The sequence below is a fragment of the Hirundo rustica genome, chromosome Z (assembly GCF_015227805.2).
Source record: "Hirundo rustica isolate bHirRus1 chromosome Z, bHirRus1.pri.v3, whole genome shotgun sequence".
NCBI lineage: Eukaryota > Metazoa > Chordata > Aves > Passeriformes > Hirundinidae > Hirundo > Hirundo rustica.
In genome coordinates, this window is record NC_053488.1 from 20,523,089 (window position 1) to 20,538,889 (window position 15,801).

The window sequence follows — 15,801 nt, forward strand, 5'->3', positions numbered from 1 at the left end:
TTGAACCATCACTGAAGAGAGGGGACGCCCGTAGCTGAAAGGACTGAGGAGCCGAGCGGGCTCCCCCGGCCCCGGCTCCACCGCACGTCCTGGCGCGGGACGGAGGTAGGGTAGGGGCACCCCCGGGGAGAATCCCGGGTTCGAGACCCGCGTCGGGCGGCTCACCTGCCTGGACCGTGCGGCGTCAGACTTTGGTTCCAGCCCCTATAAAAGGTAACGGAGGCGTGAGTCAGAGCCGCCGCCTCCTCCCCGCCCGCTCTCACTTACGTGCTGCCGGGCGGGCGGGCAGGCACGGAGCCGGCGTCCCGCACCCGCGCACTTGCTGGAGATGAACCGCGCCGCTCTGAGGGTCCCGCTCCTATTCCCCCTCCTGCTCCTGCTCCTGCTCCTGCCCGCCCTGGGCCGTGCCGGGTCCGACAGCGAGAGCGACCAGGAACACGGCGGCGAGGAACCCCCACACTCCCCGGGGAAAGGTAAGCAGGGGTCCCTGGGTGCGCGGGGTTCCACGAGTCGTGGGGCGTCCCGCTGCTGCCTTTGGGGTCCCCGTGCACGAGGAGCCTCGGAGCTTAGTTTGGGATCGCAAGTGCCTAAGCACCCTGATGCGTGGCAGCACCCCACTCTGAGTTTGGGGTCTCTCATACATGGGGTGCCCTGATGTACAGGGTTCCTTCCTTTGCTGGGCTGGGGGTCCTTGGTGAGCGGAGCGCTCCAGTGCAAGAGGTGCTGGATTTGCCATGTCTGATGCTTTGTGGAGAGGTGTCCCCAATGCCAGGGAGTTCTCCCCTTGCTTGGTTTCGGGTGGGGGGGCTGCTGTACCTCCTGCTGCACCCGTGTTAGAGCTCCAGGTGCGCCCCAGGATGAGGTGCCCCTGTGGAGATGTGTCTCCCCCGAGCATCGCCCAGCGGCGGGCGCTGCACCCCCCAGCACGTCCCTGCCTTTGTCCCTGCTCCCGCCAACTCCCGTGCGGCTGGACTGGCCCGACCCCTGCCCAGGGGCTGGGCACTCGCTTTGTCCGCAGCCCCTTTCCCTCACTAAGTCCCTATTGCATCAGACTGAGGGGCTCAGAGTTTCCCGAGATGGGGGTACAAGGGTTTTGCACCAAGCGGTCCCTGCTTGCTCCTGGGGACCGCCCGGAGGTTCCAACCCTGCACCGCGGCGCGGTGAGCGGTGGCCGGTCCCCTTTACCCTACAGAGTGTCGGCTGGGCTGCCCTGCATCCAGCTCGCCCCGCCACGGCCCGCCAAGAACGGGGTCTGGAGCCGCTGCAGAGTTGGAGGGGGGCTGCCTCACCGCTGACGACGTGACAGAACGCAGGGCTGCAGGGTTGTGTGCCCCTCCTCCTCCCCGTGAGATGTCTAGCTGGTGGTGATGTGGGGGCTTTCAGAGTTACAGGTTCAGGGCAAAAGTCCTGGGTCTTTGGTCTTGGTCCCTTTTCTGATTGGAGGCTACGGCACTGCCAGCGCTCTGCAGGGATTTTGGGGAGTGCTGTGGATTTGCTTTTCAGGGGCTGAGTGCTGCACTGGGACGTTGTTTTCCCCAGTCATGCTCCCTGTCCCCACTTTGCCCACAGGTTTATTTCCCGGGCTCAGCCTCATAGCATATCCCTGGTTTTCCCACTAGTAAGGAGTTGTCCTGGCCTGTGCCAGGACAGCTGCCATGTGGTAAGGCATGTGGTAGGACCAGGAATTGTTTCATGCCAGGAGCTGCTTTTGTTACTGCAATGAATCACTTTTCTTACCAGAGCCGCTCTTGCCGGGCTGAGCACTGGACAGGGATGGGGATGCAGGTGGTTCCTGCCACAGAGATTAAGTAACCCAGGCCACTGGGTAGGAGGGGGTCAGGCATTCAGCACACCGGTGTGCTGCGCTGGGCAGGGGGCTGGACACCGCGTGAGGTTTGGGATGGGTGGGTGGAAGGACTGCGATGGAGAAGGGGAAAGAAAGTGGCCAGGAGGTCAGTAGGGAACAGGCAAGTTAGCCCATGTTATACCAGTGTTAGAGGCTGAAGGTCTGGATGGAATCCCATGAGAAGCAGGTCATGGCTGGAACCCTCCAAGGTTCCTGCCAGGTGCCAGGAGCTGCATGTCCCAGCACCTCTGCTGGGTGGTGAGCTGGTTCCCTCTTCCTCGAGGCTTGTGCATGAGGTAGGGCTGGTGGCTCCCCAGCCCACGAGACTCAGCATGTGTTCAGGGATTTGCCATGAGATTGCTCCCTGAGAAGGCTGGTGTGTCCAGAGACCTGAGTCCCACACTAAGTGTGTCTTTGGGAAACAGTATCTCCCTTTCCCTGTTTCTTCTTCCTCCCATTCAGATGTGTTTTGATCTCAATGTCATCTTCTTGCCCATTCCCCAATGTCCTTTTCCTCCAAGTGAACTTATTTTTCTTGCTTAATACTTCTTATTCATCTCTCTCCCCAGCACTGATCTGTCCTCTGGGATTTCCCCATTTTTATCCCTTTTGTTGGGATGGCCTTTTCTCTGGCAGCACTCTGATTGTTTCCTGTTTCCCTCAGCACTTGCCGGTGCAACCGGATTCAGAAAGAGCAGGAACATGCCCTGGAGTAAAGCCTGCCTTATGCCTTCCTCCACCCAAACCCTTGCCCCTCCTGGGGGGAGCTGGCACAGTCTTGAGCTCCACAGCCCTAGCAGTCCTCCCCCAGGAGAACAAGGAACAATCCCTGCAGCGACCTGTGCTACCAGTGGTAGATTAAAGGCTGATCCCAAAGGCTTGGAGTGGGTCAGACTTTATAAACACAAAGGGGCTTTAATGCAGCCAGGCTTGGGAGAGATCAGTGCCCCCATGGGCAGCACATGGGGTGGTGTCCTGGGCTGAAAGTACATGGGTGCTGCTGCGCAGGGGTGCGTCTGGATGGAGAAACCATCCAGAGGTGGTGGGGCTGGGATGGCACAGCCCTCCCATAGAGACACCTCCTGTGAGGCTTGGCAGAAGGATGCTCAGGTTATGTGCCCCTATGCCCAGACCCTATGCCTCTGCTGTATTTTCCACCAACAGGAGAGGTGGCTTTGGACAGCATGAGCGCAGTGGCACAGTCCACCACCACAGTCAGGTTATTGCTTTCAAGGGACGGGGTGTTTGGGTGCATTTTGTAGGCTGGGACATGGCTGCTGTGGCTGCCAGGTTACTTTGGGACCTGCACTCTATGCATCTTTGCTTGTCCTGGTACCTCCTGTTCTACTGACCCCCAGGAATAACACCCCACTTACCCTGTCTTCTGGGCCATGAGCTCCACTGATCCCTTCATAGTCGGGGACTGATCCATGGACAGGGCACAGCAGGGTGGTCCTGACCTAGCATCTGTGAGTAGAACTCATTCCATGGGACTTTGAGCCAGGTGTGGCTCAGGATCAGGTCCCAATGGGAACAGAAGGCTCTGGCAGGATGCCAACACTCCCTGTGGCTGAGCACAAGGCACCACCACCATGTGCCCACCTGATAAGAGAGCAGGACGGAAGAACTAGAAGTAAGCCCACTGTCCTGCCTGCCACACACAAGCCATCAAGCTTCTGGAGTTCAAGGTGAGGAAACAGCACGAGTGGCTGTGTTGCTGTCAGGCAGCATCCACGCTGTGAGCAGCACATGTGCTTCAGCGTTGTCAGGTGCCCTACAGCAGCCTCAGATTGCATAATGAAAATATGAAAAAGTCAGCATGGGAGGTGCAGATCAATAGGGCAAATCCCCCTGGTCTCCTTCCTTATTGTTTGGCTCTGCTGAGGGTTGCCTCCTTGTCTGTGCGAATGATCCTGAGTCCTTTGGGTGCACAGTCCATTCCTGTGTGCCCCTGGTGAGGTCTACAGGGTGCAGCTTGCTGCATCAGTGCCTTTCCTATGTGGGATTCACAGCAGCCAGTGGTTGAGCTGGCTCTTCACGCTGCCAAAAGCTGCTCCTACCCTTCCTCCCGGGCTGCAGGACATGCCGAGCAGCACGCTGGTAATGGCAGCGTCTGCCTGAACTCAGCAGGAAGGTGTTGTTGAATGGTGTTGGATGTCAAGGAGGGAAAGGAGCTGGCACTTGCAGCAAAGCCTGCATCCCAGAATGGGAGGGCTGAGTGGGAGCAAGGAACAGCAGGAGAAAGCACAAAGGGAGGGTGTGAAGGGGGGAAACTCGTGGGAAACTTGGCTGATCGCGGGCTGCTGGGGAAAGGTGGGTGGCAGCCGGTACTCAGGTGGACTGGGGGGCTCTGAGCAGCTGAGAACAGAAGCCTGCAAGAGCAGGCAGCTCCTGTCAGCACTCTACTCTGTTCTCCCACTAGAATTCCTGCAAGGGGCTCTTCTTCTTGCACGTTATCTCCTGGTATGTGCATCGCATCACCAGGGCTATTTCCCCCTACGTTTTCGGGAGAGTTTTGCAGTCTCTGCCGGGGCAGTGGGCGCTCAGGGGAAAGGCAGGGCATGAGGGCATGCTGCAGCCCTGCCGAGGTGCGGCCACGTCTTTTGTGGTGAGCGGCAGCGCTTCAGCAGAAGAGAGACCTGGCATCACACAGCTTTCTGAAGGAGAAGACGTGCTCCGGCGGGACGTGTGGGAGGCAGACTGAATCACACAAACGGACACTTGGGCGGGGCAGTGGGTTAATGTTCACGGTAGAGGGATGCGAGATTGCAAATACCCCCAGCTGGAAGGGATGGGAGTAGTTAGTGCCGAGGCAGGGGCTGATGCTGAGCCTGACCCAGCGCCCCAGCTGGGCTCTCCTTGGCACTCTCCTGCAGCGCTCGGTGCCTGTGCCAAGGGGCCCAAGCCTGCACAGCTGCGCTCGAGAGATGCCTGCCCGAGGGGGTGGCCTGGCTCTGCCACCACTGCTTCCAGATCCACGGGGTGGGAAAACACACTAAGAGGAGCTTAGGCGGGTGGATAAGAGCTCATAGATCCTTTTGGGATTGATGCCAAGATACCCCTGGGGAAGTCTGTTGTGTTGAGGCGGATTGAACTGGCTCCTGGCAGCTACATCCTTTGGGGTGCCCAAAGCTGCCGAGCTGAGAGGGCCGGAAGCTGTGAGGAGGGTCCAGAGCCCCCTCGGGCTGTGGGAATAGGAGTGTGCTGGGAGATGTGGGAACTCGAGGTAATTGTCACAGTTGCTGACACAGCAGGGCAGGTGTCAGCACGGGGATATTGCTCAATATGTGATACAATGTTTGAGCTGCTTTCCGTCCAGGCAGAGTCCCTGGAGGTGAGCAAAAAACAGGGTGCCAGGGCTGGCCGTTCCAGTTGGGGCAAGAACCAAGGCACCATGTGCCAGTGCTGTGCCTTACCTATGCCAGGACTACCCCAATGTGAGTGTTTCTCTGTGTAGATAGTGCCAGGAGGGGTAGGAGAGTGGGAGCAGTCTGGGAAAAGATACACAGTGTTTCCAGAGGAGGGTCCGCGTTCTCTGGATTTTGTGCAAAGTCAGTGTTTGGGTAGCAGGTATCTTTTGTGTGAGCAAGGTGGGCAGGATAAGTGAATCTCAGCTTGCTATAGCACAGCTGGGTCCATCCCTGGGCAGTGCCATGCAAGCAGACACGGATAGGGCACTGCAGTTTTTCCTAGGGCACACGTGTCCTGGTGCGTGCAGCTGAGTCTTGCCCAGTACTCTGCGTGCTGCTCCTTCTTTCTATGCCTTTGGGAAGAGCAGCAGATTCCTGAGCATTGCTCCTGAGTGTCAGAAATGTGGCAGAGGTGAGTAACCAGTCATGCCAGAGGGAACCCTAAGGTCTGTTCCCATCTCTACAACACACAGTGCCCCTAGACACCCTCCAGCCCTTCCCAGCCCAGAGTGGCTGTGGTCATCCACTCTACAAGGCGGCAGATGCACCAAGACCCACAGCAGTGCCCATGCCTGGATCCTTGCTGAGTGAAGGGCAGGATCCTGCTGGGCTTAGGGCCTTGCATAGGACATCTGGGCCTGGGAAAGCTTGCCTCTTCCTTTCTCACCCCTGAGCTGGAATCCACTCCTATTAATAGCGTGTCGCTAGCTCTTGTCATCAGCAGGGATGGGGGCCAGAGCCGCTCCTGCTGAGGCTCTTCTGCATCCTGGCAAGGCTGGCAGATAAATGGCCCCACCAAGGGACAGAGATGATATTTGGGCTCAACTCTACCTCTTAAATGCCCCTCCATGTCATTACTGCTGCATGAATGCCCCCCTTTGCCCCAAACCTGTCCCATCCTGGCACTCTCTGCTCCTGCACTAGCAGGCTGGGGAGTGCCAACAGCCTGTCTGCAGTGACAGCGTTGCTGGTAAGGACAAATCAGAGGAGGAGAACATGAATTACCTGTTGTTCCAGTTAAAGGAGGCACATAATCCTTTTGGGCCATGTTTCCCTGCTTGGGCCAAATTTGAGCCCCACATGCTTTTGCCTAGAGCTGGTTGTTTAGAAGGGCTGGTGATAGCCAAGGTGTTTGGTCAGAGGCATCTGTGAAGAGGTTCTGGTGCACTTCTACACACAGCTCCAGTGATGTGCCAGGAATCCAGGCATTGCTGGCAGGCCTGGAGGAGAGTGACAGTGCAAGGGCTAGGCTCTTGGGTACTGGGTTCTCTCAGGACCTTCTCAGGAGGGCCCTGTCCCCTGTAGATATGCACATCACCAGCTGTGGGAAGATCAGGTCGCATCTTGCCCTGGTGTGGTCACAGTGTGACCTGTGAGTGACACAAGAAATTCAGAGGTCCTGGCATGAGATCTCCCATCCTCCCTCCTGGTTTTCCTAAGGAAAGGGTTTTGCATGGTAGGATTTGATGAAGCCCTGTGTTGGAATTTGGGTGATCATATGAATTAGAACAGAGGACAGGAGCTGAGCATTTGGCCTGACACATTTTCCTCTGGAAGTCCATGCCCACTGCAGGGGCACTTCCTGATGTAAAGAGAAGATTTTGATGCTCGTTTTCTTCCTCTGCTGTTGGTCCCAGGGTAGCTTTCCCTGGCGGGAGGAGGGCGTCTGCATGGTGAAGTGCATCTTCCTGCCCAAACTCCTTGTGGAGTGTGAGAGCTGCGCTTGTGAAGTGCCTTGTCTTGGGTCAGTGGGAAGTTTTGGCTGCTCTGGAGTAGCGGCTGGTACAGCTGCTCCATAGTGGAAGACAGTATCTCTGATTTTTCCTTTTTAAGGATGACAGCAAAATGCCAGCCCTGGGGTTTTCCCTCTGACTGACAACTGCAGGGAACCTGGCTGTGCTCCGAGGAGGCAGTACCCTCTGGGAACAGGTCCTTTGCTGGGATAGGGGGAGAAGTGAGAAAGCAAAGGCAGGGAGGGGGATGGAAGGCAGTGGGAGCCCAGAGACCCGCTGCCTGGCAGAGGTGTGTTTGCTGACAACCTTTCCCTTCCATTCATGTGGTTCTTTCTTTTCTTTTTTTTCAAGGCAAGAGCCATTGGAGCTATGAAGGTAAATACCCTGCAGTTACTTCTGCTTTTTTCCTACTACCCAGCAGATCCTGGAATGAAGCCAGCTGCGGTTAATTATTACAAGGCCTCTATGTGCACTCCACAACTCACCCTTCCCTCCTGCTTGACCCTGACACAGTGCCTGTACTCAGGCATGGATGGGCTGAAGAGCCAGAGGTTGATCTGGTTTCACCAGGAAGCAGCAGCTCCAATGAGAGCTTTCCCAGACCCCTGGATGTGGGGGGATGCCCTCAGGGAAGGGCTCCTCCCTGAATGAGAGCTGTCCTGACCCTGTGCCCAGTGGGGAAAAAGGCTGCTCTCCCCAGGCTGGACTTGCAGCCCATGCTGGGACTTTGACCAGCCCGGGGATTAGCTTGTCTTCACCTCTGCCCTCTGTCACCCTCCCTCCCCATCCTGCCTGGCCTGGCCCTCCCATCAAGGCCTGGGAGAGGGCTTCTCCACAGCACCCATGATGGGCTATGGCAGTGCTATGACACAGCACTGCTCCACAGTGCTATGGTAGATACACCCCTTAAAACTTACTGCACCATCACTCTGGGGTTTGGCTCAGCTGCTAATGCCCAGATCCACGTTTACAGGGGTCCTGCAAGGGCTGGCCGGGGGATTAGCCTGGGTTTGCACTGGCCCATGACGTGCCAGAAGCAGTCCTCTGCAGCACAAAGGGAGGTTTCTGTGGTACTGGGGAGAGGTGGCCATTTTGACGGCCAACCCAGCCATGTCAGCTGGCCCTGGTACCACAGGAGTACCGTGGTACCTTGCTCGAGCAGCACTGGGGGTGACACCTGCCAGAGGCCAGGCTGTGCAAGGCAGCAAGTGTGTGACGAGCTGCAGGGCAGCAGCTCCTCGGCTTGCCAAGTCCACTTGTAAATGATCTTCTTGCACTCTTCCTAAACACCCCAAAAATAGACTTTCCTGGCAGCTCACCATGCTCTGAGACCTTTCCTGACACAGCTGCATTCAGTCACATGTTGGCATAAAGCTGCTCCCAAGCTAACTTCATGGAAGCTAAACTGTGTGGCTACTTCCCTGGCCACTGCCAGCCCCCTTCCCCAACACCCCCAAACCTTCTTTCTGGAGGTGTCCTCACCCTGGAGATTCCACTGACAGTCCCTCCCTTCCTTCTTGCACCAGACCTGAGGCACTGGAGTACAGACTACTTGGACTGCGGGGGCACCAAGCAGTCACCCATCAATGTTGACACAGCTCAGGCCATCTTCAGCCCTGACCTGCGGCCGATCCAGCTCTCTGGCTACAGCCTGCCTGCCAACAAGCAGCTCAAGCTGAAGAACAATGGGCACACAGGTGGGGGCAGAGGCAACTTGAGGGGCTGGAGCACAAGGAGAGGATGCTCAGACACACCCAGCAGGACTGGGCTTCTCTGATGCCCTTCCCCTGGGCTCCAGGAAGGAGATTGTCTTGCAGGCTGCAGCTCTCTTGCCTTCTAGGCCAAAAGGGAAGCACAGGATGTACAAATTTTACAGGTCCATTTGTTTTCCTGGGTGAGGCGAAGGCCCAAGGTGCTCAGAGCCTTTGGGAGCTGGCTGCAGAAATGTGTTAACTCCATATTTTCTTTAAAAACATGTCCCTGATATTTCTGATGCAGGTTTTCAGCCACTGGTTCTTCCCCTATATTTCACTTTCAAAGGACTCATCAATTCTGGATGTGACTTAGACTTTAAGCTGTCTACATATGTCTTCTAGGGCACAACATTGACCACCTTACTTTGTCTGTACATAAGAAATCTACCTCAAGATCTTAAGAAATTTTAATAGGATTTCTTTTTTTCCCTTCTTCAATATTAGAATGTTTTTTGTAAAGTTCTGGACACAACTTACTCACATTATTTTAGTATCAGCCTCGGTATTCCAGATATGGAGGAAAACCACACCTTTACACAGGTGAGGATGGTTGGATCTGGTTGCTACCAGCTTTTTCTTGGAGGAGGCAGAATGTTTTGTGCACGCTGGTGTCTGCCAGTCCCTGAGCTAAGAAAAGGCTATGGAGAAAGGGACTTAAGGACCTGATGACGGTCTGATAAGGCACCTCCTTGCCCCGGTAGCCAACGAGATGGAGCTGACCTGTGTGTACAGCAAACTTGACAGGTCAGGCTTGCTGTGTATGGTCAGATCAGCTGCGTGCTGCATGCACAGAGCTCTATATGGTGGCCTCCTGCCCTAATGTGCCTGCAGAGTTAAACTAGTCGAGCTCAGTAGTTGCTATTTTAGACACCCTGTCATCTGGTGTTGCATGGTGTTTAGAAAAGCAGTAAGAGCATTTTCATTGGGAAGGGAGGACGTACTTTCTCACATGCTTTTAAGATGCCTTTTTTTTATTGTGGCAACCACTGCTCTGCTTTATGAAAAGCCATAAATAAATAAAATGTTTCAAGCCCAGTAAGATATTTGTACAGTTACTCATTTTGGTAACAAAGAACATATGCTATATAAGCTTTTTTGAGGGCCTGAAAATGACTCAGCTAGTTAGGAGGACAACAATGGTTTACTAATACAAAAGAAGTGTAAAAGCAGATAAACTCATAGGGAGGGAACAGTTTCTCACTTCCTGTATTTGAGTTTTCTATCTCTGAACCCAATGGCCGTGAACTTGGCCAATGACTCAACAGCCCTGTTACGTGGTTAATCCTAAGTCTGTGCCCCATCAGTGATGTTAATAAGGGACACCCCATCTGAAAATGAAAAAAAGAAAAGACCTTACATTAAAAATTAGGAAAGGGTGCTTAAAATGATAGGACAGCCCTTCTCAGGGTCCAAGGATGTTCCTGATATTTTTGCCACATGTCCAGGTAACTCGGTTTTAGGTTTGCCACGTTGCTACATAGGTCCAAAATAGTTGGATAAATCACGTTAAAGTAAAGAAAAAAAGCATGGTATCAATTTATGATACCCAAAGAGGTAAAATTTTGGCTGCAAGCTCTTTCAGAATTTTTAATGCTTCTGTACGACTAGCTTCAGTGCTGCCATGCACTTGCAGGCTGCTTCCTTTGAAAGGTTCCAGCTCGCCAAGAGTTGCAGCTCTCTGTCCAGCTACCCTGCTCTAGATATTCACCACTCTGCCAGTATCTTTCTCTATGAATTTTGTCCATTGTCTCTCTATATTATTCTCACTTACTGAATAAATCGTTGGATAACATTTGGCTTGGAGCTGGCCCCAGGAGCCTTTGCAGAGGGGCTCTTCACTTTCCAGCATTTTCGTAGCAGCTATTTTTGAAGCTGCAGTATTTACTGCAATATCTTACAACCTTAAGTCAGAAGTTGAACCCTGACACATTGGCAGGCTTGCCCACAGCCTCATGACAGATGAAAAGCAAAGTTTTCTGTTATGACCAGTTTCTAGAAGCCCAGGATGACAGCTTCCCTCGAGACACCTCCTTTGCATACCTGTGGAATGGACAGGGCTTTATGTTGTATTACCAATATCTTCCTTCTGCCTCTGCAGTTGTCCTTGAACTGCCCGAGTCCCTGGCCCTCACTGGTGGCTATGCCCAGCAGTACCGAGCTGTGCAGCTGCACCTGCACTGGGGCTCCCCATCAGGACCTGGCTCGGAGCACACCGTCAATGGGCGACGCTTTGCTGCTGAGGTAAGGAGCTCCCTCATGGTGCTGGGCAGGAAAGGCACTGGAATGCTGTCAGGCTCCTCGCCCGTGGCTCTGGTTGTTGCTGGATGTGGGCTGTAAGTCCTGTCCAGGATCCTGGGCAGCTCTGCAGCAGTGGAATTCAGTGTAGCTGGCCGCACTTTAGTGCTGAGCCAGGTTCATGCTGAAGCCTGGTCCTGGGCTGATGGAGCAGGAGCTGTGGCAGTCCCCAGGCTTTGGAAGCCAGCTTCCCTGGAGGCTGTGAGCCTGCTTTGGGAGCTACAGGGACTGTTTACTCTGTACACACTGTCCTTGTTCTCTGCCAGCTCCCATCTGGTCTTACCCCTCCTTCTCTAGCTGTTGTCCTCAAACTAAGCCTGGCTCTGCAGTATTAGCCTCTGTTGTACAGGACAGAGTGCTGTTTTGCTGTTCCTGAACCTGGAAGTTCCTGCAGACAGAGCTTCATGCTGGCTGCTTTGCAGCAGATTTTCTTGATCCCACCAACATTTTCCCTCCCCTACAGTGGTACCCATCACACCTGCGTGTCTCACACAGCCCTTGCGTCGGCAGGCTGTAGCCCAGTGGGAGTGAGCATCTCCCAGTGGTGTCCATCCAGCACTGGGATTGCATTTTTCCCTTCCAGATCCATGTGGTCCACTACAATACCAAGTATGACAGCTTTACAGAGGCAATGGTTCACCCAGACGGCTTGGCTGTACTGGGAGCCTTTCTAGAGGTGAGTTCCATGAATAAGCAGGGGTGAGCAGAGTTGGATACAGTTTTGGGGACTGGCAGAGGTGCAAATGTACTTCAGAAGAACAGGCGAGAAAGGGCAGATCAGGCCTGATAAGAATTAAGGGGTAACTGGGATAGGATGCCTCTCTCAAGGAGTAATACCTCCCTTCTGGCACTGCCATCACCGCCTTGTCTCCCTTTGACTCCTGGCCTTGTTGTTACCATGGGGTCTCTGTGTTGCAGGTTGGGCATGGGGAGAACCAATACTACCATGAAATACTTAAGCATCTGCTTGAAATCCAAGAAGTAGGTAAGGCCCTGTCCCATCTCATGCTTTGTCTCGGGCTGCAGCCCAGCAGAGAAACCAGCTGCTCAGCAGAGCAAGGCTGCAGCCAGCAGCCCACCTGCTTTCCCCTGCCTCCACAGGGCAAACCAACTGCTCTTTCTCCAGTGCCTGCAGTGACCAGACTGTCCATCATCTTCATGCCATTGTCCTCCAAGGGGTTTGTACCAGTCTCACTCCCATTATGTTTCCTCTCCCAGGAGAAGAAACCTTGGTGTCCGGATTTAACATTGCAGGTCTGCTGCCTGCCAACCTGAAACTCTACTTCCACTATAATGGCTCTCTGACCACCCCTCCCTGCTACCAGTCAGTCAAATGGACAATCTTCAACCAGACCATACTGCTCTCTCATCACCAGGTCTGTCAGGGCAATGAGCTCCGCACTGGGTCTTTTCCAGCCTCTCCCTGTAAGCTGGTGCAGGAGCCATGTGCCAGTGCACTGCATCTCATCTGCTCCCAGAGACGGGATGGATGCTACTCTGTTCACATTATTCTCCTTCTAGATGTCAATGCTGGTTTCGACCCTGAGAAGCCCTGACGACAAGCTTTTGCAGAACAACTACCGGCCAGTGCAGAATCTGCATGGGCGACGGGTGCTGGCGAGTTTCCCGACTGCCCCTTCAGTGAAGCACTCTCCTGGTAAGGAGCGCATGAGTGTGCTCAGGCTGCTCCCAGCAGCAGGGATGCAGTGATGGGACCAGCAGCAGGGGTCAGTGTTTTGTGTATCTTACAGAAACAGAGCATCTGTGTGGGTTAAACCTGCCTGGCAAGTGACATACGGCAGCACTAGTCTTACTGTCTTGCTCTCACCCATTTCTGCACTTCTTTCACCCTGCCTGGGGAAGATTGGTTTCTAGAAACTTATTCTATCCTTAGTCTCGCAGATATGACAGTAGCAGGACTAGGGGATGAATGGTCAAGAGCAAACAGGCAGGTCCTAGCACTCCAGCGAGCTACTTCAATCCCAAATGCAATGGATAAATTCAGTAGGAGCTGCCGGAGGTACAAGTTTGCAGTGAACACCCCTCCTCCACAAACCCTGTACGACAGGCAGTGCTGGGGACCCCTCCTGAAGGCTTGTGCTCTGCCAGTGGAGCCTCACAGCCATCCCAGCCAGGCACACAGTCCCCTGCCTGAGGGCTCCCTGAATTTTCACCCTCTATTTCTCCTTGAGGTCCTTTCTTGCATTGGTGGTTTCCAGGCATGGGTAGAAATCACTATTAATCCTCAGGTGTGACTATTGCTCTGCATCACTGAATTTTTTGCCCATTGCTGGTCTCTGAGGTCGCTGGGGGTTTTCTGCTCAACATCCTGTTCCCTTTCTGTTCTGATGGCATTTCCTACACCTTTTGTGAAGGTGACTAATAGAAGCAGCACAGGGTTGGTCCCAGGCCTCTGGGCAATGCCTCGATAACCACACAATGTGGTGCAAGGCACTTCCCTCACCATTCCACCTGCAGCCTGCTTGTTAATGGCTCCAGGCTTTTAATCACTGTGGTCTTCAGCCTGGCTTGCTGTTTCCCATGTGGCACTGCATCAAATGCTTCACTGAAGCTGGGAGAGATAAAATCTACTGCATTTTCTTTGTCTAGAATATCACTTATCAAAGAAGGATATCGGGTTAGGCTGGCATGCTCTATCTTTGGTAAACCTCTTAGATACTTTATCATATTTTCCATTTACCTCCAAGCCTTTCTTTTACTACTTTCTTGCAGAAGCCGTTCCAAAGCCTCCCAGCACTGGGGGAAGGGGGGAGTTGCCCAGCTCTACCTTTTTTTTTTTTTTCATTATTTGTTACTTCTATACAAAGATCCCCACTGTAGCAAAGCCACAAAGGTCTTGTTCCAGAAGTGCCAGGATAATGTCCCAGTACTCTTGAATGAGGTTACTGTCCCCTGCCTTGTGCACGCAGGATTGTTGGGGCTGCTCCCTACAACAGTGCTAACTGTCTGCTTTAGCCCTGGGGCTGCTGAGCACTGAGATGGAGTGCGGTCACATCTTGTTCTGCTTGCAGTTGCACCTTCTGTGCCCATGCTTGTTGATCTTTTTGCCAGTCACCTCCAGTTCAGGATAACCACTCCTGTCCCCAGTTGCTGGGTGGAGGTGGCAGCTTTCCTGCAGCAGCCATGTAGCTGAATAGAGCCCACAGATAGTGCCGCCCTGTGCACCATACCTGAACCATGTACAGGTGATAATGTAGCTCTTTATAAGCCATGCTTTGATGCTGGGCAAACATTTGTCCAGCACTGCTCCCTCCCAGCAGGGCCCAGGAGGGCCGCCAAGCCACCCCCAATCCAAGTGCCCTACCTGCAATGCGTGGCTGGCTCCTCCTGCGGAGCTGCTGACCGTCTCACTGCAGGCAACTGCCCCCATGGCTGCTGCCTGATGGGCTTGTCCCAGGTGCCTCAGATGCAGTCATGGGGTGCTGCATGGGGTGCTGCTCAGCACCCTGCCTGCCTCCTCGGCGGTGGCAACAACATTGGGGGAGTTTTTGGCTGGGCTCAGTGAGGCTCAGGTGTCGGCTGTGGTTCAGGGATCCTTTTTTCTCCCCTTTTCTCATGCCTCTGACATGGTGTCAGGGCTGGGCTTCCTGCAGCAAGATGCCGTGAGCTGCTGAGGATGTAGCAAGCAGTTTTCCCCGGCTCATTGGTGATGGGGAGTCTTGTGGGCAGCCCTACTTTGGAAATGGGGCCCAAAGGCCTGCAGGCTTGAGACTTACCTCCCCAGATACTTCAAAGGCAACCCCCTGACTGTGCTGCCTCTCTTTACAGATAGTGATGATTCAGCAACAGCAACAGCAGGTAGGTGAGGGGCTGGTACAAAGCAGGGGAAGGTGGGTAGGGGGTGTACCTGCCTGGGAACTGGGGTCCTGTGCAAGCCATGTGTGGAGTTGGGGGCAGGCAGCCACAGTGGGTTGCTCTAGCATCCACTCTGCTGGTTCTCATCCTCCGGTCTTTTGTCTCCTTTTCAGGAGGACATTCCAGCTCATTTCATGCAGGTAAGTGTGCTCAGCCAAGGCCAGTCCTTTGTGTCCCCTCTGCCCCTGATCTACCAAGCCTTGTCCTTGCCTCCTCTTACTCAGCCAGACCCCCAAGCGTAACACGCCTGTGCTTGGCTTGCAGGAGATGTGCTGGCCGTGCTCTTCGGGGTGCTCTTTGCCATCACAGCACTGGCTTTCCTGCTGTACATCTATAAGCACCGCAGCCAGAACACACGGTGAGCAATGGGCAGACACAGGAGGACAGCGCCTGGGGGCAGGATGGGTCCAGGGAATGAGAATGGGGTTCAATAGCAGTTTCAGGCAATAAGACCTCCTGCCTGGTCTAACAGTCCCTTCCTCTTTCTTTCCCTACCAGGCTGGACTCGCCGACCAAATCCAAGGTCATCTACACGGCAGCCAGCACCGAGAACACCGCGTAAACTCCACACCTCTGTGGCAGTCCCAGCGCCACTGGCTCAGCCTCTCACCTCCCCTCACCACCACCCCAAGTCAAAGAAGACCAGTGCTCCAGCACGCCTTGGCTGCACGGGCTGCCCACATGGACTGTTTGTCTGGGGGGCAGCATCTGGCCCCAATAGATATTTTTGTTATAAAAAAAGGGTAAAAACTATTAAAAAAAAAAAAGGAAAATCCTCCCATGCTACTAGTGTCTCTGCTGCCTTTGTGGGAAACCATGGGGCAGGAAAGAGCACCCTGGTGCACGTGGAACCACAGTGGAGAGGGGTGGGCAGGGACCCCTTCCCA

The 15,801-nt window shown here is 54.3% G+C and overlaps 1 protein-coding gene across 1 annotated transcript; it reads left to right on the forward strand.

Annotated features, from left to right (window-relative positions):
• The first annotated feature begins 280 nt into the window (after positions 1 to 280).
• Positions 281 to 15,669, forward strand: LOC120765870 (carbonic anhydrase 9-like). Its single transcript, XM_040091070.2, has 12 exons — positions 281 to 473; positions 7,341 to 7,364; positions 8,516 to 8,686; positions 10,842 to 10,984; positions 11,622 to 11,714; positions 11,957 to 12,023; positions 12,257 to 12,414; positions 12,560 to 12,695; positions 14,828 to 14,857; positions 15,028 to 15,054; positions 15,179 to 15,272; positions 15,413 to 15,669. Exons 1-12 carry the CDS (start codon positions 329 to 331, stop codon positions 15,474 to 15,476), a joined length of 1,152 nt encoding a protein of 383 aa, XP_039947004.1. The 5' UTR covers positions 281 to 328; the 3' UTR covers positions 15,477 to 15,669.
• Positions 15,670 to 15,801: the final 132 nt, after the last annotated feature.

What these genes read in the sequence shown, in the direction of transcription:
- LOC120765870 (XM_040091070.2), top strand. Translation starts at nt 329, where the DNA reads ATGAACCGCGCCGCTCTGAGGGTCCCGCTCCTATTCCCCCTCCTGCTC. An exon ending in TACTGCTCTCTCATCACCAG is followed by an intron (nt 12,415 to 12,559) that starts GTCTGTCAGGGC and finishes TTCTCCTTCTAG; the next exon opens with ATGTCAATGCTGGTTTCGAC. An exon ending in CACCGCAGCCAGAACACACG is followed by an intron (nt 15,273 to 15,412) that starts GTGAGCAATGGG and finishes TTTCCCTACCAG; the next exon opens with GCTGGACTCGCCGACCAAAT.